The sequence below is a fragment of the Strix aluco genome, chromosome 23 (genome assembly GCF_031877795.1).
Source record: "Strix aluco isolate bStrAlu1 chromosome 23, bStrAlu1.hap1, whole genome shotgun sequence".
NCBI classification, from domain to species: Eukaryota; Metazoa; Chordata; class Aves; order Strigiformes; family Strigidae; genus Strix; species Strix aluco.
In genome coordinates, this window is record NC_133953.1 from 4,940,960 (window position 1) to 4,963,107 (window position 22,148).

The 22,148-nt window shown below is 44.6% G+C and overlaps 2 protein-coding genes across 4 annotated transcripts in view; one reads left to right on the forward strand and one right to left on the reverse strand.

Moving 5' to 3' along the window:
* NCAPD3 (non-SMC condensin II complex subunit D3) overlaps positions 1–8,936 on the forward strand; it is a 30,817-nt gene extending 21,881 nt beyond the window's left edge. For 2 of the 3 annotated variants that reach the window (XM_074848851.1, XM_074848853.1), the window contains 11 exons: positions 1,198–1,335; positions 1,644–1,777; positions 1,925–2,124; positions 2,718–2,828; positions 3,248–3,406; positions 4,191–4,360; positions 4,600–4,739; positions 4,866–4,943; positions 7,875–7,949; positions 8,050–8,110; positions 8,203–8,936. In XM_074848851.1, the coding sequence (XP_074704952.1) occupies positions 1,198–1,335; positions 1,644–1,777; positions 1,925–2,124; positions 2,718–2,828; positions 3,248–3,406; positions 4,191–4,360; positions 4,600–4,739; positions 4,866–4,943; positions 7,875–7,949; positions 8,050–8,110; positions 8,203–8,314 (1,378 nt within the window). In that variant the 3' untranslated portion in view covers positions 8,315–8,936. The remainder of the gene's footprint in view (positions 1–1,197; positions 1,336–1,643; positions 1,778–1,924; positions 2,125–2,717; positions 2,829–3,247; positions 3,407–4,190; positions 4,361–4,599; positions 4,740–4,865; positions 4,944–7,874; positions 7,950–8,049; positions 8,111–8,202) is intronic. The other variant, XM_074848852.1, reaches the window with a different exon arrangement.
* A 1,012-nt stretch (positions 8,937–9,948) lies between these two features.
* Positions 9,949–22,148, reverse strand: part of JAM3 (junctional adhesion molecule 3) — a 31,258-nt gene continuing 19,058 nt past the window's right edge. The window contains exons 2-9 of the mRNA XM_074848789.1: positions 17,706–17,771; positions 16,713–16,826; positions 15,760–15,912; positions 15,333–15,535; positions 14,895–14,994; positions 14,436–14,565; positions 13,150–13,204; positions 9,949–12,509 (exon numbers count right to left, since the gene is read on the reverse strand). Of these exons, the coding sequence (XP_074704890.1) occupies positions 12,474–12,509; positions 13,150–13,204; positions 14,436–14,565; positions 14,895–14,994; positions 15,333–15,535; positions 15,760–15,912; positions 16,713–16,826; positions 17,706–17,771 (857 nt within the window). The 3' untranslated portion in view covers positions 9,949–12,473. The remainder of the gene's footprint in view (positions 12,510–13,149; positions 13,205–14,435; positions 14,566–14,894; positions 14,995–15,332; positions 15,536–15,759; positions 15,913–16,712; positions 16,827–17,705; positions 17,772–22,148) is intronic.

Below are 22,148 nucleotides of genomic sequence, written 5' to 3' on the forward strand. Positions count from 1 at the left end.
GTCAGAGAGCAGATGATTATTCCATTAACCTCTTCACTTCTACAGTTGTTCACGCTCTAGGGTCTGCAGTGGTAGCAAAGGAGTGGTGAACCTCTTTCCAAGTCATCTGAAGGTCCCACAGTAGCAAGCTGTGTGTTCCTGGCTGTCTGCAAAACACGCAGCTCTGCTCTATTTGTGACTCTCAGTCTTGTCCAGAAAAAAAGGAATTTTTGAAAGAAGCCTTTATGAAATCTTCCTTGTGGTTTTCTAACAAGCTCTGTCTTGAGCGCTGGTTTTGTTTTAGGAATAGGATTAAATATTCTGTTTTTTCTGATAAGGCATGCCTTGTCTTTTTAAGCCTTCTACCACATTTTGTAGTACTTAGGAATTATGCACACTGGCTTTAAGTGCGTGTTTGTAAAGTTTTTGGAGGTTTCAAAGTCTCAAGCTGCTCTGTTACGTGAGAAATGGAGTGGGGCAGGTTTCTCTAAGGATGGTAGATCGTGCAGAGATGCCGGATGCAGAGGAGGCTTGGACACCTTGTGACCTGTTTCCACCTGAAACAATCAACATGAAGATTGGTGTTTCCAGGACCATCAACCTATCGTTGCTTACTAGTGCATATTCAAACTTATTTTCTCTTCAGTGGGTTTTTCATATGTAAAAATGTCTTTCCAGTAGATGGTGACATTGCAACATTATGTTCCTAGAGCTTTAGCTAAGGAACACGGTGCTATTTCTTTGGGACCCTTTTTCTTTACATCTGCAGTCAGTGACTGCATCTAGACAAAACCACAGCCTTCAAGGCTGGGTTTGAGTTGCAGCTCTTGCAGAACTTCTGGTGATTGACTTTTTTGCCAAGTACTGTAAGTGTCTCAGCCACAATGGAACTTAAGTTATTTAAATAACGAAAGTGTTGTGCCTGGATTCAAGTTCAAATTTATTTTTGTCTCTGTTTAATGGCAAAAAAAATGAAGTAGTATCGTGAGTGCTGAAAACGTCTATCTCTTTCTGAATGAAAAAAGGCTTAAAGGTAACGAGCCGATATCCTTGTTCCAGCCCAGATGGAACTGGGCAAGAATTAAATGTGGTGTTGAGGGAAACTTGGCAGGGGAAAACCATCCTCCTGCTTTACGGCTTGTGAACCCTACACTGTGTTTCAGGGGTGGCTTTTAGAAGCTACCTGATGAGAAGTTTTTTTTTTTAACTCCTTCCCAGGTTTGGAGAGTTCTGCCTGGTGCATCTCTTGCTGAAGAGGAATCCAGTAATGTTCTCCCAACACTTCATTGAGTGCATCTTCCATTTCAATAGCTACGAGAAACATCAGAAGTACAACAGGTTCCCCCAGAGCGTGCGGTCAGTTGAGCACATTTGTATCTCCTTATCGCTAAAAAATGGGCTGTCTGGCCACGCAGCAAAGGCTCATGGTGCTTATAATTATGTATGCAGCAGGGGGGAAACAGTGTTAAATTAAATGTCCTGCCTTCCCCGTGACACTTCTGGGAGGACTTCTGCATGTAATTTGTGGGAGTGTGTGGTATCCTAACAGCTTTATGGGTCTTGAAAGTGACATTCAAACATTCCTTGCTGATTTAAAGTCTTACTATTTCTGTGAGTTCGCATAATGTGACTTGGCCCTTGTAAAATGTCTCGCTCTACCACAGGGCAAAGAATCTTTTCTCTCTGAAGGGAAAAGATAACAAAGAAAAAAGGATGCGTATCTACAGGTTCCTGCTAGACCACTTTACAGATGAGCAGAGGTTCAGCATTACAACAAAGATCAGCCACAGCCTCCTAGGTAAGCGTCTGTCTTTAAAAAAGCTGGCAAACAAGGAACTGGTGCCTATATAAAACCATTAGGCTCTCAAACCAGCCACGTTATCTTCCTGTCTTTACTGGCAATGCTGTTTCCAGTAAAATACTTATTTCTTTCTGTGTGTTCCAGCATGCTTTGTGGATCAGATCCTTCCACTGGACTTGGAAGCCAGTGAGCTGCTCTCAGATACATTTGCAGTCCTTAGCTGCAAAGAAATCAAGCTATCAACGATGAGATCAAAACCCGATGAAGACATTCAGCCCGATGAAGATGAAATGGCAATGGCCAACGCTGTCATGCAGGTGGCACAAAAAAAGCTCATCTCACAGGTGAATGGCACTTGATCTGGTGTGGGAAGAGGGCTGGCCACCATGCTGGGAGGAATTTTACCCTTCTGTGATGGATAATTTTTTTGCACAAGTTTCTCCAAGTAACACAGGGATGCCAATGACATACTGTGCCCGTAGGCTGTTGTTCAGGCTCTGATCTGAGGGCACCTGGGGAAGCACCATGTGTTGTAAATGAAAATGTTACGGCTAGGTTTGTGAAGGATGCTTGTACTTGAGGGGTTAGTTGGAGTGATCAGAAATGCATTTCCTCTGAAGTCAGCGAAGCTAGGCTAGGCTAAATTTGTTCCACGGGTCTTTTACTGGTAAAGCATTTGAGCGTAACAATGTTTTTTGATGCACCTTTTGGCAATTTGCCTTCAACGTGAGAACTGACTGATTTAGTGATGTATCTTAAAAGACTCCATTTAGGTTAAAAGCCTATCTGCGTGCGTGTGGCCTAAGAGCAGGCTTAATTGCGGTAATTCCCTTGCTATGGAGTGATAACTCCTCTCGCTTAGGCCATTCATCTAACCACAGAGAGTGGCTTCTCCTTTATTGCACCGTGTAACTGTTGATGCCTTGTTCAAACAAAGGTTCAAAAGAAGAACTTCATAGAAAACATCATCCCAGTAATCACGTCACTGAAGGCTTTGATGGAACAGAAGAGGATCCCAGCTCTTCGGGACCTTATGTACTATCTACGGGTAAGGGGGAGTGTTTTGTTTTCGGGGGTTTTTTTTGACTCTCTTGAGTTAATGTGTTAGATGTGCAACCAGTAATGGAACGAACAGCCTTCTTAGAAGGAAATTTAGAAGGCATATGAAGTTGTGACACTGCCACTGTGTTAAATAATGTAGGAGGTGGAGGGATTTTAGATAAGGATCTCGCAGTGTGTTACGTGTGAGCCTCCTCAGTGGAATGTGGGCAGAAAGCTTGAATGCTGGAAAGCTTTTCCATGTTCTGAAGTACAAATTGGAATCGAAACTCTTAGTCTGTTAAAAACACCTCTGCTCTACCAACTGGTATTTCCTTTTGCACTTAAGCAGCTGTGATCTGAATGGGGACATGAATCAGTAGTCAGAAGAGATTTCTGAAAGAGTTTAAACATTCCTTATTGCTCCAGGAAATGATGCAAGATTACCGAAATGAAATCAAAGACTTCTTTGCTGTGGACAAGCAGCTGGCAGCCGAGCTGGAGTATGATATGAAGAAATACGAAGAGCAGCTGGCCATGGAGAAGGAGTCAGAGCAGGAGCAGGTCTCGGCAGCGCAGGCAGAGGTGGTTGGTGCCATTAACTCTGTACACGTGCTGTCTCCTCTGCTAAAGTTTGTGTACATGTAACACCCAGACCCTCTATGCCTGCAGACCTCGTTACAGCACTTGGAATGGTCATGTAATGTTCTCATGCCTCTTCGCATTTGCCGACAGAAGCTTTGGTTTCAGAGTCATTTGATACACTTAGAATGACAACAAACAACACATTAGGCAAAGGGGAGCAGCAAACAATTAATGTAAAAAGAATTCAATTTAAAGGGAAGGCTAAGTCTAATTTGCAGCTGGCTGTGGCTGTGGTTACATGTTGTATTGTTCTCTGTTCCCAGAGTGATAAAAATGATAAACAGGTCAAAAAGAAAAGGGTTCATTTTGTCTGACTTTAGGTGGATACAGAGTGGAAACTTAGATCTGTCCTAGTCATGCAGATCCTCTTTCAAAGTCAATGTAAAGAAATAAGTATGTGCTTGGGTCAATTGTCCTGAACTATTTTAGATACCTACCTTAAGATGAGATGACTTCTACCCTGGAAGTACCTTTCTCTCTCTGCTGACTTTAAAAGAGCACCTATGTATAGACCTCTAAACTAGGACATACGTATCCCATCAAAACTTCCTCTTCACTTCTTGTTAAAATTTTGGCCAATAAATTCTTTCTCCCTGGCACCCTTTTACATCCATCACACAAAGGGCAGTTCTTAATCACACAGCATGTAGGTCTAAGCAGCTTGTATCTAGGATTTTCTACACTTGTATCTGTTGTTAGACATGATCTTTTCTCCTGTTTTCTGTAGCAACCTCCAACTTTGGAGAGAGCTGTACCTTCTGGTGGCCGGAATAACAATGCTCAGTCTCCTCAAAGTGGGAGACAGTCCTCACCACCCGGATCAAGTCCTTCCTCCGTGCCTTCTGAGTTTACTACACCTAGTGCTGATGTTCCAAAACAGCCGTTACTTGGTCGCAGGTATGGGTTTCTCTTTCTGTTACCAGTTATGATATTGAGCAGGGCTACTGCTTTGCTTATCCACTCCTTAGTGGTATGAAAGACACCGGTGCTGCAGTATAATCCTCTCCATTGCATTTGGTGTTTAAGATCACAAGGGACTAGGAGGGGACAGGTCTCTCTCCTCATTCCACGCATCTCATCTGGGCTTGCAGAAGGAAAAGCACTTCACTGTTTCGGTCATGGTTTTTGCCCTGCAGGCCAGCATCCTTGAGCACACTTGCCATCCTGAACTCTGCCAGGAAAGCGATGGAAGCCAGAAGCAAGCAACGCAGCAAGAGTGTTGGAGGAAGTTTATCGGCTGTGGCGCTTCCATTGAGCGCAGCTGGCAGCAAGCAGGGTAGGGAGCTTGGTGCAAACTGACCTGGCATTGGACTAGATCGAGTTGACACAGCCTCATTGTTAGACCCTTGCGGTCTCTGAGTGAATACATTTCTATTCTTAATTATTTCCTTGTTATTTCTAGTATCCTTTCAAAGCTTGAATCAGCAGTCTACCGGAGAAAATGTTTCTGTGGTGGGCCGTGCAATCAGCACACCAGAGCGTAAGTATAACCCAAAGGAACCTGTTCCAAATTGGGCTGAGCACTCATTTGCTGAGAGAGGTAGCAGTGCATGGCTCCCCTAAAGAGCAGAGAAAATTAGTCACTGACAGCTACAGATTATTTATTTATCTAAATGATTGTAGTAAATAAGAACGGTTCTGAAATTGAAGGTCTCGGATGAATTATGTACATGGGAAAGGACAGTCCAATACGGCCTCCATTTACCTGTCAGAGGGTATTACAGTATGGAGTCAGTGCGGGAGAGCATTTATTTTGGGCTGCTGAAGGAACAGAGCTTTCTCCCTTCCACCACTCAGGGGTGCCGAGGAGGCATGTTGTGGTTCCTTCATAGCGTGTGTTGCCTGAAGTGTGCAAGATTCTGTGGCGTTTGTTCTCCTTGACTCTGGAAGTGTAGCTTAGCATTTTTAGACTGAATTACAGAACCCTGCTGTGGAGGGAAATACTCAAGGTCTGGTCCTTTTCAGCTCTGAGATGGGGAGTTCCTGTTGTCCAAACAAAGGATCTTAGGTGAGCTGTGACCTGCTTCTAGAGCAGGCAGCGAGCTGTGACAATTGCAAGAGAACACAGAGATCTGCTCAAGGGGGATTGATAACCTGCAGAGTCCTTTCTGACCGTGTGTCTGTGTGTTCTACCCTAAAAAAGAACTGAACTGAGCGTTGGAGAAGAAATGATTTGGGTTTTATTTTTAATGGTTGGACTAGATGATCTTCAAGGTCTTTTCCAACCTAGATGATTCTGTGAGGTTTTTTACTCTGCTGTGGAAATTAAAAATAGACAGAGAGGAATCTCTAATACACAAATTGTGAGAGTCTGCTGTGCTTATGTCCATTGCAGCTGAACTGCCATCTCACAAAACCTGACTTTCAAAAGTTTGGTTTTATTGGAATGCTTTCTGACAGCCCTGCAGCGTTCTGCGGCGTCACTTTCTGCAAGCACAAGAGGCAGTTACAGTAAAACACAAACGGAGCTGAGTTCTAGCCATAGATTCCCTTCCCTTATGTCAATTTGCTGCTGAACTCCTTTAGGGCATCTCCGCTGTGGTGCGAACTGTGAGTGTGATGAACACCCTCCCGCGTTCTGAGAGCGCTCCGATTAAATTGGGTGTAGAGGCGAGTGTCTGACAGGTCACCTCTCGTTAGGCAGTTGTGAATGGTTGCGGGGAGGGGTCGATGTTCCAGAGGCACAGCTGTCTGCCTGCCCTCTCATCCAGTATCTCTGGAAACACCCGACCTGTGTGCTCACAGGCGAGCAAACAGCCTGCGAATACCTGACATCTGCGAGCAGGCAGGAGCAAACCAGCGGCACTGATGTGCATCCACTGGAAAACCTGACCCGTCTCTTCCCCGCACGCTCCACTGTTTGGCTAGATTTGTCTGCCTTGATGTTTCTCTCTGCTGCCTGAGCAACAAGCAATGATCTTTGTGCAAAAAAAAAAAAAAAAAAAAAAAAAAGGGAGGTGTGTTTTTAGAGAGCAGAAATCTTTAAGCGCCATATTTCTGTCTGGAAGCTTGCACGGCTGTTTCTCTTAAGCACCATATGGTGAAAAAGGAGGAAGAACGTTAATCTGCAGTGGTACTAGGACTGAATTCTGACTTTGCTTCGAGGCAGCATGTGTCCTTCAGCAGGGAGACAAACTGTACAGAGCAGTATCATCACTTCAGTTAGCGTGTGTTGAGCCATCTGCACGGTGGCGCTGGGTCTTGCAGGCTGATAGACAATCAAAATAAAACATTTTTATGTCTCTGGCATATCATTCGAGAGTTAGTGGAGATGCAGTTCTTTGTAAACCATTTTGTACTTGTGAAGTTAAGAACAGCTGTCTCTTCTCTCTCCCTTATTCGGCTGTTCTGGCTGTCACCCTCTTCCTTGCTGTCTTTGGGTCTCCTTCTCAACTCCTGCTCATTACTTAGGGAACAGCTAAGTGGGTCTGGTGTCGATTGCTTCACTGTGGTATATAAACACGTGTTGTGAAGATACCACTTTTGATTGCATGGGAACTCCTACTTGATGACGGTTCTCTACCATTTCCTTCCCTCCTTTCATATAAACTTCTCATTAACCAAGATAACTTGTGAAGGCACACGCTGTACAAAGTCAGGACACCTGCAGGTCAGTCCTGAGAGATGCAGAGGCCAGGGAAGGCAGATAGATCAAGGTGAGTTTCCACTACAAGCTTCAGTGATTCCCTTCCAGGGCAGGGAAGCAGTTGAAGAGCAAACCCAGTTAGTCTGTAGAGAAAAGTCCTTATAGCAGAGTTTCCAACTCCTGGCCTATAAAGTGCTTTCTACCTTAATTCCTTGTGATAGATTCTGGGAAACATGAGCATAAAACAGAGCGTTGAATAAAGTAAAATCTGAATATTGTGACATTTCTCCTGAGATAAATGACAGGAAAGAGACAGCTGACAACTCTGGCCTATTCAGGCAAGCTGAATTCTACCTAGCTTCCTTGTCAAGTGATTCCTCTTGTCTGGCTGCAGGCAGTTCCTCACAGTGGGGCTCTTCAGGCCCTTTGTCAGTCTTCAGGGGCCCCACATTGTGCCTCCACGAGGTAAAGCAACTGGCCTAACGTGTTGTTGTGAAAGATGGCAAAGCTTCAGTGGCTCTCCCACCTAGGTGGGACAAGGAGGTGTGTTGCCGAGGTCTCTTTATTTAAATTAATTTCCTCCACGTGGAAGGAAGGCTGTAAGTCTGGAGTATGAAGCTGATGCGCACAGATGGCCCATCAGATTTAGCGTGTAGTTTTGAGGCTGGATGGGAGACACAGATCTGCTGGGCTGGAAAAGAGATATGTATGTGCTTGCAATTAACTGGATATACTTACTCTGTGACACTTAAGTGTTCTACTACAGCATGCTTTGCCCTCTGGCTATGTCACAAGCTGGCTGCTAATATGTGCTTTTTCTTTCAGAGACCATTAATGAATTGACTTTCGGTGCTGGGGTCAGTTACATCAGCGTGATGCAGACACCCGGTTCAGCTCCAGGCAAGTCACCTTTGTGATTCTAACTTGAGGGGAGAAAAACCCCCAAATGATCAAATCTGTGGCATTTTTAAAAATAAGAAAATATATGTGCTATTTGCAGAGAAGAAAGAGGCTGAGGATGAGCCAAGAGGTATTATCTGTTTGACATCACCAGAGCAACCGTAAGTTCAATGCAGGTCTGAAACGGCAATCACAATGAGAAAGACTGGTAGAGTGCTTTAAAATAAATGGTCATTCTGCTCTCTTCTTCTAGCCCATCCCTGCCCCGGGAGTGGAAAGTAGAATCCCCAGCAAGGAAAAAGAGCAGCCAACGTGTCCCTCTGAGACGGTCCCAGAGGAGAACCCCACTGAAACCAAACAACTGAACCTTTCATTGAACTTTTGTACAGAATGATCGCATTCCCTGAAATCTGTCCTTTTCCTCTGTAACTACAAATCATTGTGGGCACACGTCCTCCCTCCCTTATCTATTCTTATTTGGCTTTTGCATGAAACTGTCCAGAATATGGGCATACAAAGCCTGCATTAACACATGTATGTATTATAAGCTGCTGCCGTTGACAAAGCTCACTGGAGTGCTAGAAAGCTGCAGTATAAAGGGAGGCTTGCTCTTCACTCACAGGATGTATAATTTGTCCATTTGGAAAAGTACGAGCGTAATGTTGCCACAAGCTTAGCAATAAATGCATTTATCACAGCTTGCAGGGAAGCGAGGGGCTCAGCTTATTCACTCGATCCCTCATTGTCCCTCTGGGTTATATACTGGAGTTGCTTTGATTTCAACAAAGGTAAAGCAGCTTGTCACTGCCACACCCCTAAATCTGGTAATTGCACGCTACATCACCTCTCATTTGTTGTGCAAACTCCTGTGTGTATGAACAGCCTTAATGTTCTTTTTATATGGAATATTTCCATTCTTGAACTATGTTATTTCCAGCTATTAACATTTTATGAAAATAAATGGTTATGGAATTAATTCCACCCACAGCTTCTCCCCTCTTCTTGATCTGACAGAGAAATTATTTTTTTCTGTAGATTTTTACAGCCTCTAAGTCTCTTCTACTACGTCGCTGGTATCTTAGGCACTCAGTTCAATTAATGTTGGACGCAGCAGCTTTTAAATATAGACTCTTATTTGACTGCAAGCAGGATATGAGTAACTCACTAAAATCAAGGTTGGTAAGTCATATGCATAGCTTTGTGCTCTGCGCAGATAACTTACCATAAATGCGCCGTGTAAATGGCCCATTCCTGAGTCTCTCTGAAGCGATGTGAACCTCACTGAAGTTCTTCCGTTGTTAACTTTGATTACAGAGCCCTTGCCCTAGATTTCATGGAAACTTGACAATGGAATCTGTTTTATTCATGCTGGTTTGTCTTATCCCGGCATGAACACAGAGTAGGGTTTTCTGCACAAGCAGAAACAAAGAGGCTGAGTGTGCTTCTGCCACAGCCCTTCCAGAGGCACTTGCCTCCTGCACTGGAATCTCATCATTCCCCCTCACTTTCCCTATTCTGTTTTGAAGATCAGAGAAACCTTCAAGTGAGGTTAAATTTGATTCTCAAAATCAGTCAAAACCTAGGAACAGGGGACATAGGGAAGGGCTTTGGCTTAAGCAATGGTCAATTATGGCCACATCCATTTATTTTGTACCTTCTCTCCTGCCTTAAAATATTGTTTAGCCACTCTGAATGGCAAATTGGAATAGTTTCTTTCCTAATTTGTGCTTTTCTGTCTGTCCTCAAGCAGCACTGAGATGAGCCCTGTGAGCGTTAATCTGTCTTCTCTAGAGAAGAACCAGGGGTAGACAGATGTCCAAGAATAAACTGATGAACAGCAACATACCTTGGACTTTCTGTACCCTTCAGCCCAGTACAAGTAAATGAGTGCTCTGACAGAAGAGACTTCCCCTCATTTCACTGAATTGAAAACAGAAGCCTCTAATAATATGGCTGTTTTAAAAAGAAAACCAAAATCAAACAAAAAACCCTACCAGAATGCTTTATAGCTTGGTATTTATGTAAAACATTCTTGGCAAAGTTAAACGTAATACATTAGTACAAACCTGAATATTATCCACAATGATACAATGAATTCCATCAATCAGATCTCATGAGCTGTATCGGGGGATCATCTCCCCTTCTCTCGTTAGAGATGCCACTGTCACATTTTAGAACTGAAAAATAAGTTTTGATTCTTAGCTTGCTGGCTTTTCCCATGAAGGCTGCCTTTGGCTCACGGTGAGACTGCAAACTGCTCCCATAGTCCCCAGAGCTACCCTGATTCAACCCTTTTCTTTCTCTCCCTTATAGATATCCTAAAAGCAGCATAGAAAAGGAGTAGTGGATATACTGAAGGTGCAAAGGAATGTTATGCTCGCCACTGTCATCGTTAGAGGCAGCGTGCAGCCGGTGAACGGGACTGTGCGGCTGGGGTGAAGAGCATGTCTTAAGAAGGTAACCATAAGTAGTTGCAAGATAGTGGTAACGTCCAAGTTACACAGAAAACATACGGTTATTGCTGCCCCATCCTTATTTTTACTTTCATTAGCAAAAGGAGAAGTGGTAACACTTTGTGTAGGCAAAACAAATGCAGCAATGGCATGTCCAGCGAGGCCCCTAGGAAACAAAGCAGAACACTAAAAAATAACACTGACAGTCCAAATCGTCAAGTATCCAAAATACTGTATACAGGAAAAGTTAAGACAACTCAATTCATATTGGAAATACAAGAACACTAAATTATGCTACATTAAAAAAAATTCTTAAACCACAGCACAGTTCTAGTGTTGCATCCACATCTTGCAGTCTTATATTACCCAACGCTGTTCAACACTATCAACATGTATGTTGCTGGGAAACACGTGTTTCCAATTATTCTCTCTAAAGCCAAGAGAAGTAGATTTTTTTTTATTTTTTCTTTTTTTCTTTTTTTCTTTTACCATCTAGAGAAAAGTTGCAACTGACACTACAAAAGTGCTTTTGTAATTGAGCTTTTGCTTTCCCAACTCCAGAAACAGTTGCCTTGGCTATGCAGCTTAAACCTGTAAAGTTGCCATAGCTGTCACACTGTGTTAGTGCTTTAGGGAACTTGCAGAGGGGTAGCAAACATTGAAGTCACTCTGTCACCTTGTTGGAACTGAATCCAAAAGCCATCCCTGGATATTTCTTGCAACAACAAAAACAAAATGTTGGTCACTGGCAAGAAAACTAAGTTTTATATATAAAAAAGTTGATAGCTCCTGCCATAGATTTACAAAAACTATCCCTGAGTGACTCTGTTCTGTGTCTGGTAAGACCTCTTGTGACAAGGAAATTGCTGAAGCTAGCTTAAGAGGAAAGAGATGCTGTTCCACCCGCAGTTTTTTATTACACTTTGCAATAATACTGATATGCTCTGACAGTGCCATACTATAGCGACATTTGAGCTCCTCTCTGTAGCTTAAACAGTAAAAAAATAGCTACGTTACTTAGACACTGCTGGCATCACGTATTTACACTTTAAATAGAAATGTTACCTTTTCTGAAGTAATCAAAATACATCTTTGCAAAAAATTTAGAATGTGGGATTTTACAAAATAAATGGAGAAGGTAAAAAAGCTTGAAGATATCTCAGTACCTTTTATGGCAACCTTAGCCCATGAAAGTATTTGGCTTTAATTTTCCTGAAAGGGATGTCTTAGCACTAGGTCCTCTGCCTCCACTCTAAGCCTCTTTACAACACCAAAAGACGCAAGAGGCAAGCCTGCTTTGTGCAGATTAGAATGAGGGGTTACCTGCGTGCAACGGGTTTTCAATAAAGCAGGGAACAGAAGCAGTCCTTCTGGCCTGACGCTGCCCCCGTTTCATGTTAAACGGAGTAACGAGGATTCGGTAAATTTACAAAAGGGCTGAAAAAACATCAGCTGCGTTTGCTGTACCGGTATCTGTCACTGGAGACTATTCAGATACCCCGTTCTGCACCTGAGCAGTCAGAGTCAACAGCGCAAGACAATCACACGCATGTAAAAGTCACCAGCCAGGCCTGGGCAACAAGCTGCTGAGAGGAAGACTCCCCCTTGCACGGATAAATCTTACTCTTTGAAGTCCACCTATTGCCGTATCAGCACCTTTTTTGCCTACTAGTAATACGTACTAGTAGTGTCTACTACACGTTTACCTAACGCTGCTCCCCTGGTTGGTTTGCACATTGTGGCTGTGTCCCTGCAGCACAAATAGAAGGCAATTCCACAAACTTCCACAGCCCAGTCTCTTGGGAAGTATTACAACGCTTCCCCAGTCCAAGGACAGGTTTAGGTGATCCTGTTGGTATCTCCGGAGGCAGGGGAGACGCAAGTTGGGCAGTGAGGAGTTACTTTAAACTTTGGCAAAGAAAAAAAAGATATACAGATAGCTAGCTATCAAGTTCTTGTGTGTTCCAAACTCTTCCAAGCGCACTTAATTCATCTTTTGCTCTCGCTCTGAGTTCCTGGAGGAGGTATTTTCACACTTGCTTTTGCTGGTTTGCAATATTCTTTTGGCGTCTTATATGACAAATGAAGACTTGTGTCTGAAGTCACCCTGCAACAAAACAGTTCTGGAGGTAGGAAGGATCTAGTGGCTTTCCAAGCAACTCTTTGTTCCTGCTGCCCCCAACTGCAACGTGCCCGTGAAAGGCAGATCCAAAGTGTGGAAATTGTAGCATTCTGCCCAGGTAGCCCCCCCCGTCCAGCTGGTAAGGTGAGGGAGCCACCAGTCACACTGGCCAGGTCTTCCTGCTGTCCCCCTCACGTACCAAGGCACGGCAGGGGCCTTTCCCATTCCCTCTTCGGTATCTCTGCTCCCAGGGAGAGGCTTTTTCTGACGTAAAGCTCAGTGATCTATTCAAATCCCAAAATGCAAATTCTCTTGTAAAAGCATCATGGCCTGCCCACTTAATCCAATGAAACTCATCCTAAGGGGGTCAAGCCATAAGATAACAGACAGAGCAGAGCTGCACTTGACAGCTCTTGGCATCAGTCACTTAAGGCAACTTAAACTGTTCACCATTTCTAAGGAAATGACTCAGCCTTCACCCTTCTGTTTTCTCTCTGTTCTACATCCTTGCTTCTGAGTGGTGCCCACTCTAAGAAAGTCTGTAGGCCCTAAAAAAGCGAGTAGTCCTCTGCCCACCCCCTTCCTCTCCTAAACAGAGAGATGTTAAATGCAAATCATTTGTTACCTCGTCGTCTGTCCGGATATAGTTAACACCATCAGGTTTTGCTGGAGTCTTGTAGCTGAAATAAAGGAAAAGATCTCATTTCTGGGACAAGAAGACTGCAGGATTTTGGAGGGGAGGTGCCAAGAAAGACGAAAATGAGGAAGAACAGCCGAATGAAAAGAAAGCAGAGAGAAATCCAGCTCGTTGCTCAAATGATAGATCTGTGCTTATTCCATCATTTGTCATGACTGGGATTTTTTTCTAAGTTCCCCTTCAGCACAGGGTAAAAAAATTGCTGCATGCTTCCACAAGACTACCTCTGCACAGAGATTAACTGATTCTTTCCTGGGCTCTCCTGCTCCGGTCCCTGTGCAATACCTTTGTGTGTGCCTCCTGCATTGTTTCCTGTGCCAATTATAAGGTTCATTTTAAACCTTCACTGCCAGATGCCTCCAGCATTTTCCTGAGTTATAAGGAAGCGCCACTTGTTTGCAGTCCCACAGGAGTTCAGAATTTATATACGACTGTCAAGTCCGGTGTATGCCAACCCTCAGCTGCATTTAAATAGGGTATTTGGAGCTTTTTCTGAAAACCAAACCAAACCAAACAAAAAACAGACAGGACTTCTGCTGAAAAGCAACACTTAACATGGAACAAATCTATCTGGTGAGAATCTTGGGTTTACATATATTATCTCTTCCACAGATTCTGTAAGGACATCAAGGCTTGTTTCTGACGCTAATGCTGTTGTTTTTAACATTTTAATGTGCATTCTAAAATGGTTGTTTTTAATCCCAAATTTAGGTTCTCACAAGTAGTGAGATTTCCTGTAGAGAGCCTACTCTTCTGCATATATTTTCTATGCATGTCCTGATGCTTTAAACTAATTGCGCAGTGAGCTCTGCTCATTAAATTGTAGACCTCATTATGCCAACAGCACAAAACCTATTGGACAAACACCTGTAGGCATTTAATTGTGCTGGTTCCCCTTTTCCGTGCAAAGTATGAGGATATCAGAGCAGAGTTTTCACTCCTCTGTCTGGTCTTGGTAGCGAGCACAAGAGGAGCCAGACCAAAATCCTCCCTTGGGCAAATAAACCTTCAGCATGGTGCAGGGTTTACAGCAGGGAACTGGGCACTTCAAGAACTGGGTTGGCCTGTAGCCTTTGGTAGGGAACTAGGAAGAAATATGTCCGAGCCAGGCACTGAAATACATTTTAGCCACCGATTTCTGGCACCCTTCAGACTACTTCATGCTAGCTGTGGGTGCAGGGACTTGTATAAGAACACTCTGAATCCCAGCTTACCTTTCCCCACTCTCTTTGCTGTTTGCAAAGTAACCCCTTCTGTAGGCGCAGCAGATACCAAGAGTGATGAGCACCAAAACTGCCAGGACCACCAGGACTCCACCAATTATCCCACCGATATTGAGGTCATCTGGCAAAGAGAGAACCCATCATCCCCTATTTCTTTAAGGCAATAGCTTTTCTAGCTTTACATACACTAAAACATCATCTCTCAAATATTTTAAGCAAACCCCAGTAATTCATAGGCAACCCTGATTCCAAGCCTAAAACTGTTCATGAATCTGAACAGTGTTTTAATGTTTCCCTGAATTTTTACTTTTTTTTCTTCTTCCTGCATTTGGGGCTGTGAGAAAGCAGGAAAAACTTAATGCTCTAGGATGTGCCCCTTCCTTCCCTACGGTGATGACAATTTATTTACGATGATATATTAATCAGCATTGATGATGTAGAGCCACTCACAGACTTCCATCTCCTGCTCCTCGCACTTGGCAAAGCCAGCATCGTTTGTTGCTATGCAGGAGTAACGGCCTGTGTCGCCTTTGTGCACAGCATGGAAAACCTGGGGAGGAGAAAAGGGAGGGGAGGAGGACGTGAGAAACAGAAGGTACTGTGATGGTATATGGTATAAGCAGCTCCCCCAGGCTTCACGGTGGGCTGTGAGACATCTTCCTTTTTCTAAAAAGGCAAGTGGCATCGGCAGCGATCAAAACCAAACAGCTAGGATCTTCTTCCATCATTAATCTGCCCTTTCCCCACTCACCCAGATCCTAGAACACCTAACCTTCTTCAGACTATACCTTCCTTGAAAGCTGTGCAATGGCTTTTTTCTTTTACAAGCAACCTTAAAAATAACCTGTCCAGCGAAACAAGTCTTGATTATGTCTGTCAGGGCATTACCAGAGTGCCTGTGGTGGGGTTCAAGGTGTAGGAGGAATTCTGGAGTTTGGCATTCGATTTTGTGTCTGGTGATAAAGGTTCACTGTTGCGGTACCAGCTGTAAGTGGACTTTGGGTATCCCTCGTTTTCGTGGCAGTGAAGAGAGGCTGTCTTACCAACAGGTACAGCTTTAGGCACAGTACATCTAGGAGTCATAGGTTTCACTGTGGGAAAGACAAAAACCATGTGAACAGCACTGCTGAGCAGAACTAAATCATTTCTGACACACTTTCTAAGATGGCTGTGCTACAAAGGCATCAAAACTTTCCACTATTTCCAGCTGGTTTTAAACAACTTCCAGAGCGCCGCTGTTTTGATTCTGGAAAGACCCGCAGCCTCTCCTGTTAGCTAGCAGAGCTTGCAGAGCTACCTGGGTTTGAAGTAATACCTTGGACTGTGAGCTGGATATTTATCTCATCTATGGTTTTAGTATCAAGAGGCGCTGCCACTTCACAGCGGTATGTGGCAGTGTCCATCCGAGTGGTGTTTTTAATCACCAGTGACGTCCGGCTCAGAATTTCTGCACGAGTTGCAAAGTCTCCTGATAGAGGAAAGAGAGAGAAAAAATTCAGGGTAGGCACGCAGACTGATTTTAGCTGTCTGAATTAAGTGGTTGATCTTGGACTCTTTCTGGAGTCAAGAGAACCAACTAAAAGGAATTTGATGCTTGAAAGTTAAGAGCCTTCCTTTGGCCAGTAACCACAAAGGAAACCAATGCTGCTAACCATGTAAGAGGATGAACTGGAAAGCACTGCTCCAAATCTCAAAAACTATGGCAAAATTGGACTTCCGAGACAGTCTCAGGTCTTGCCTCCTTTGGAAGATTCATTCAGATGTGGCTGTTGGTGCCATCTAGAGTGTTGGAGGAATTCCTGATGGAGTCAAGCCCTCCTGGCAGTCCTGATTTTCACCCTCAGGCCAAAGAGTCTGCTTCTAACCTGCTGCAAGGCGCTGTGCTACCCTCACAGACCCCCTCTGAAGCACAGGCAGAGCCCTCAGGTGTCATCTGGAAAGACAGTCCTGAGAGCTCAGACACCTAGTGACCACGCAAGGACCAAGAGGTGCTGGAGGAGGGAAGCTGGAGCATTTGCTTTCTTACCCAGGAAGTATCTCCTACACAGGACCTCGCTCCAGCTCTCTGTGGCTCCCTACTGCCACTAATGAGGGCAGAGAGCAGAGAACATCCTGCTCTCTCTCCATCTTGCACTTGGACTGCTGAACTGTAGTGCCAGAAGAAAGCAGCAAGACAGCCAGAGGTCCTGCCTTTTACAGACTTGTTTGTTCTCAGCTGTACCGTTTCTGAGGCTGTTTTGGAAGTCTAAGAACAATGTATCCTCATACCCTGCATTTTATTGTCAAAAAATACATAAGAAGTTTCGCCATCTCGGATTTTCTTCCACTCGATTCTGGGATCTGGTGTTACGGTGGATTTAATGATGCAGGACAGCTCAACACCTAGCAGGAGAAATAAAGGAAATACAGATTAATAGGAAGCAGCTGTATTTTTGCTCTGCTTTGAGCAGTCTTGCACAGTGTTTTATTAGCAGATGCTGCCCACAAAGCAAAGCCTTCTCTTTCATCTGCCTCACAAACAGAAACACTGCTGGGTTCCAGGAGCTATTGGGGAAGATGGATTTTGGCCAGCAAAAATAATAGTCCAACAGATATCAACTATGGAGAGAAATGAACACACTGTTCTCTACAGGCTCTAACTTATGGCAAACAAGACCTTATGACAGGGTGAGTCCACAGCACTGTCTCGCTGCTAATCAGAGCCTACAACATGAGTCAGGGATGCAGAATCTCCCTGGGTGGTGTCTGGTAATGTACTGAGGACCATGACCCCTGGGGATAAATTCAGCAAACCCACTCCCCTTTGAAGCAGGCATTGTCATCTCCATCTCCTCTGCAGAAGAAGGCATCGCAGCAGGGTGGAGAGGTGGCTCACCCACTATCACATTGCACATTTGTAGTAGGGCCAAGATAAAATATAAATTTCCCGACCCCCTTTTCAGTATATTAATGGCAAGGCGACCGCCTTTCCTCCTTTTGGGATCCAGTTCAAAAAAGCACTTAGGCAGACGCTTTGCAATGCGAAAGGCTTGCAGGGGACTCCAATAAACCATTTCAATCAAGTGCTTTGCTAAACAGGGAGAGATACAGACATATTCTTAAGCACATTTCTGAATCTCAGGCTCTCTGCCTCCCCCAAGAAACCAGACACCATGAGCAATAAGCAAAATTGTTCTCAATTGTTTGGCCTGATGCAAATCCCCAGGCAGAGGGGAGTGCAGCCATCGCGCCAGGCAGCCAGCGGGCCCCCGCAGCACTCACTCTGAAATTCCTGCACCACGGGCTTGGTGTTGCTGGATGTCAGTTCCACAGCCGAGACTCTGCAGCCTGGAAAAACAAACAGAAGGTAATAAGAAATAGCACAGCTCATAAGTCACCCAGCTAGAAACACACTGCCTGCTGAGAAATCTTCTCAGCCAGCTACAAGGACTAACTTCCCTAGATAAAACCTGTTCCTGGCTATTAATGCCGGTCCAGCAGGCCTAAGTTTATTTAGGAGTTGTGGTGTAAATACAGGAAAATATCATTGTTAGAAATAGCAATTAAAGAGGATGATTAATACAATGGCACAAAACCAGTGCCAGCACAAGCCATTTCCTTGTGCCTTGTGCTTATTTAGATGGTAAAGGAAGGCTTACTCTGACGATGCAAGAGCGAGTGTATTGTTTTGCAGATTAATTTGATGATCAGGAAAAGACAGGAAGCAGACCAAGCTCAGGAGTTCCGCTCAGTTCTTCCTAGAAGATGAAATGTGCCAGGCCTCTCACATAGGCCCGTTACATCTTCAACTATTTTAAGACTTGGCGTGGTAATGTAAAATGCAAGGTAGTAAATCATGAAAGAGCTGCAATTCAGGAGAAAACAGAGGAGTTCAGCTCTTTGGGTAGAGTCCCAGCCAGCCTGACACTGGGACAGAAGCTCAACCATGCAATGTCACAAGGCATCCTTATACCACAAGCTATTTCTCTTTACTGTCCTTTCTCTTGAGCACCAAAGTGTTTCCAAGCAATACAGTTATTTTCCCTCTTTCACGTATTATTTTATTTTGAAAAATCTGCCTTCCCTGTCTTTTCTGCTGTGCGTTTCACCGGAGCAGGTACCAACAACATTCACATGCTGCTGGATACCCACACGTACCAACCACTCTCCTGAGGGAGAAGGGAACAAGCAGGCAGCTTCTGGCACGGCGCAGAAGGAAGAGGCAAGCTGTGCCTTCATCACAGAGGGTATTTTGGAACCCTCAGTCAGTATTCACAAAACATAGGCTGCTCCAAAGCCCTGTCTTACAGAAGCAGGATACATACTATAATGGGTGCCAGATAATCAGCTAGAGGGGCACGCCACGGCCCCGTATGCAACTTTGCCATTACAAATCCCATCAGAAGTTTGTTGAAATCTAAGGGAGGATGTCCACTGCCTTCACTGGGCATTCGATCAAACGGCAAGTTAAAGATGACGGAAACCAGTGCCTCAGTGACATGAGATGTATCTAAAGGTTAAAACTGTCCTATTCAGAGTAAAAAAGTCATAACAAACCTGAATAGAAAGAAAGGGAAGCTGAAGGGAGATGTGGAGAAAGGATCTTTAGCATCATGACACAGTTGGAAATTTCTATGTGCTGGCCAAAGCTTTTGGACAGAAGAGAATCTGACAATGCAGGGGCAAAATTCCTCTGGTGGAGTGGATCAGACAGCGTAACAGAGCAAGGCAGCAGTCTGAGAAACACCCAAGAGCTGTGAAGTCCCCGGCACTGAGAGCTCAAGGGCCTTGAACACCTAAAATCCTTTCAGCATTCTTGAAATGTTCCCTGACGATTCTTGTCCCTCACTGTTTGTTAAATGCTGCCACTTTCCTGGGTGCCTTGGCTCTTGGTGCTTACACCCCAAAGACCCCTGGAAAGAGCTGAAGTTTGGCAAGGTTTAGAAGCTGCCTTTGTGTAAAAAATAACTGTTACTCACATAAAAGCCACCGGCCGATGCAAACTAGTATTTGGCCCAGCCAAAACTGCTCTTAGCAGGACCTTTCCACCCTTCCCCCTTCTGCACTTGAGACATTCATGCAGCATTTGGGAGAAATCCAATATTGAACTAAGATGATAGTGCTCTGGGCTATGATGCAGCTATTTAGGAGGAGTCTTGTGTATCAGAGCTGAGTAACAGGGCAGTGCAGCAAGCACTTTGCTTTCAGTCTGCTTATGCTTCACTTGGCAGAGCCAGAAGAATGCCATTTCCAGAGCTGGTTCTCGGCAGGTCGAAGCAGGTGCTCCAGTCTTGGTTTCTTTCAGTCAGGAGGTGGTCTAAGCAACCACAAGTAATTTGTTCACGTCTGCTCTGAAGCAGAGTCTATTTTCCTCAGGCCTGGTGCTTCCAGACCTACCCCTTGAAAAAAGGTAATTATGCCACAAGACACTGACACGTTCTTTTCGCTCTGTTCATCCTTTGATCCTCTCGGGTGTTCTGTCTGGGGTTATGATCCTTGCTTTTTGCTCCCTTGTGAGCATAAACAGATTTCACTAATCCCAGCAAAACCCCAGAGCATTAGAAGTAGCTAGTCACCAGAAAACAAGAAAGAGTCTTGGGAAAATCCTTTTGAAATCTTTGTTTTCAACAACAGTGTAGGGCATGTCATACAAACGAGGCATTTGATTGCTTCTGCTGTGAGATTCAGCCACCCGTGTGCTGGGCTGCATCCAGAGCAGTGTGGGCAGCAGGGTGAGGGGGGGGGATTCTCCCCCTCTGCTCCGCTCTCGGGAGACCCCCCTGCAGTGCTGGGTCCAGCTCTGGGGGCACCAACATCAGAAGGACACGGACCTGCTCGAGCGGGGCCGGAGGAGGCCACGAAGATGCTCGGGGGGCTGGAGCACCCCCCTGTGAGGACAGGCTGAGAGAGTTGGGGGGGTTCAGCTTGGGGAGGGAAAGGGTTCCTCATTCCTTAAAGGAAACTTGATGTACCAGTTTGGGTTTTGTTATGCAGTCTTGCTTACACAAGATCTTTTTTTGAGAAAAATTGTGTCCCATCAAGCAGGAAGCATGGTAACAGTTCTACTGAAGTCCATCTACTGTAGCTGCAATCTAAGTTCAGTTGAAGGTGGAGACAGCAATACCACAGTGTTGTGTTACTTTGAAGGAGTTACGACTCCTTCACTCCAAGACAGTGGGACTCCACCAGACTCTGGCCCCATCTCGTTTCTCGGAAATTGTTCACAGCAGGCTTTTTCCCACCCACTAAACACAAGAGATTTAGGTCTATCCCCAGGCACAAAGCAGGATGTCAACAAATTTTAGACAGAAGCTGAGTCCTTGGAGACTGTGTGAGAGGTTCTGACATTATTACATGTATTGACTGTGGGCAGAGATCAATGGGGCTGCTTAAATCACTGCTAAAACAGATTTATTCTTCCGTGTGTGGCAGAAGAATACTGCAAATAGCATGTTCTAAATTACGAGAAGACTACAGCTCTGCAGGGAGCAACCCGAAACAAAAACCTCAAGTGACCATATAGCTCCTTTCCAGCTCTTCTCAGCATTACTTTGGGGGGTCCCTTGTTCCCCAGTCTCCCTGGGGCTGGAGGAATCTGCACCAAGGCAGTGCTTCCCAGCTGTCAGCACTCTCCTGGCCAAGGAGCCGGGGCATCTCTGCTATGTCACATTTGCCAGCTGTTGGCCAGTGTTGTCTTTTTGGTGACCACACTTAGGGGTTGCTTTGTTTTGTGTGTTAAATCACCATTAGCGGCGACTTCCACCTTTTAAAAAGAGTATTCCAAAGAGGTTCCTTTAGGCCTCTTTCAGCCCAGTGCAAATAAGCAGCAAAGGTTTCGTGTTATGTAAATCTCACTTCCAAGGCACCCAGGATCTGGAGAGCAGCCGGGCCTAGACGTGCATTCCTTTCCAGAGCAGCACGCATGCCACAACAGACGCACCTACCAGATCTGTATGTGCTACATCTCCGAATACCTACCAGATCTGTATGTGCTACAGACTCAGCCAGACATATGGTTGAATCCCAAATGCCATCAGTTCTCCAAAATAGAATCCAGGACAAGGCAACGAAGTCTATAGCATATTCTTATGGCACTTCTTTCAGCTAAAGAGATCCAGCCCATGCTTGTTACTGTGACTCATTATCTGAATCATTTTAAAACGGTACACTGAAACTATAGCTTCAGAAAAAACCTAGCAGCTTTATAGACATCTATACTGTGTTCAATCTCCTCCATAAAAAGGTTTAAAGTAAAGCCTGACCTTCCATCCCAATCTCTTTGTTTAAAAACTCTAGGCAGAAATTCGAAGAGGAGGTGAAGTATTCCTAAAGTATTATCGACAAGGTAAAAAGGATGACCAAGAAACAGTTCAAATAAGTTGCTGCCAACAGTCTATGCAGCAGTATCGTTCAACGCTTCTTTGCCAATATTGCAGTTATCTGATACGGTAATTTTAGTTAACGCACTGTCAGGCACAAGCAGTACAAAAACATGCAGCTGTATTTAAACACCTGCCCACTAAAGCAACAAAAATATGCCTTGCTTGAGGTGTCCATCATCACTAAGCCATCGCTTGATTTGCAATTCAAAACGCAACTAAGCCATGTGGGAATGCTGCTACAAACCACATGCCTTGTTAAGCATCTTCGCTTTCTGGATGGTTACTCGGTGTAGCAGGTGTGCTACGGAGTGAGAACGAGTGATATATTGTTAGGTGTTAGAAG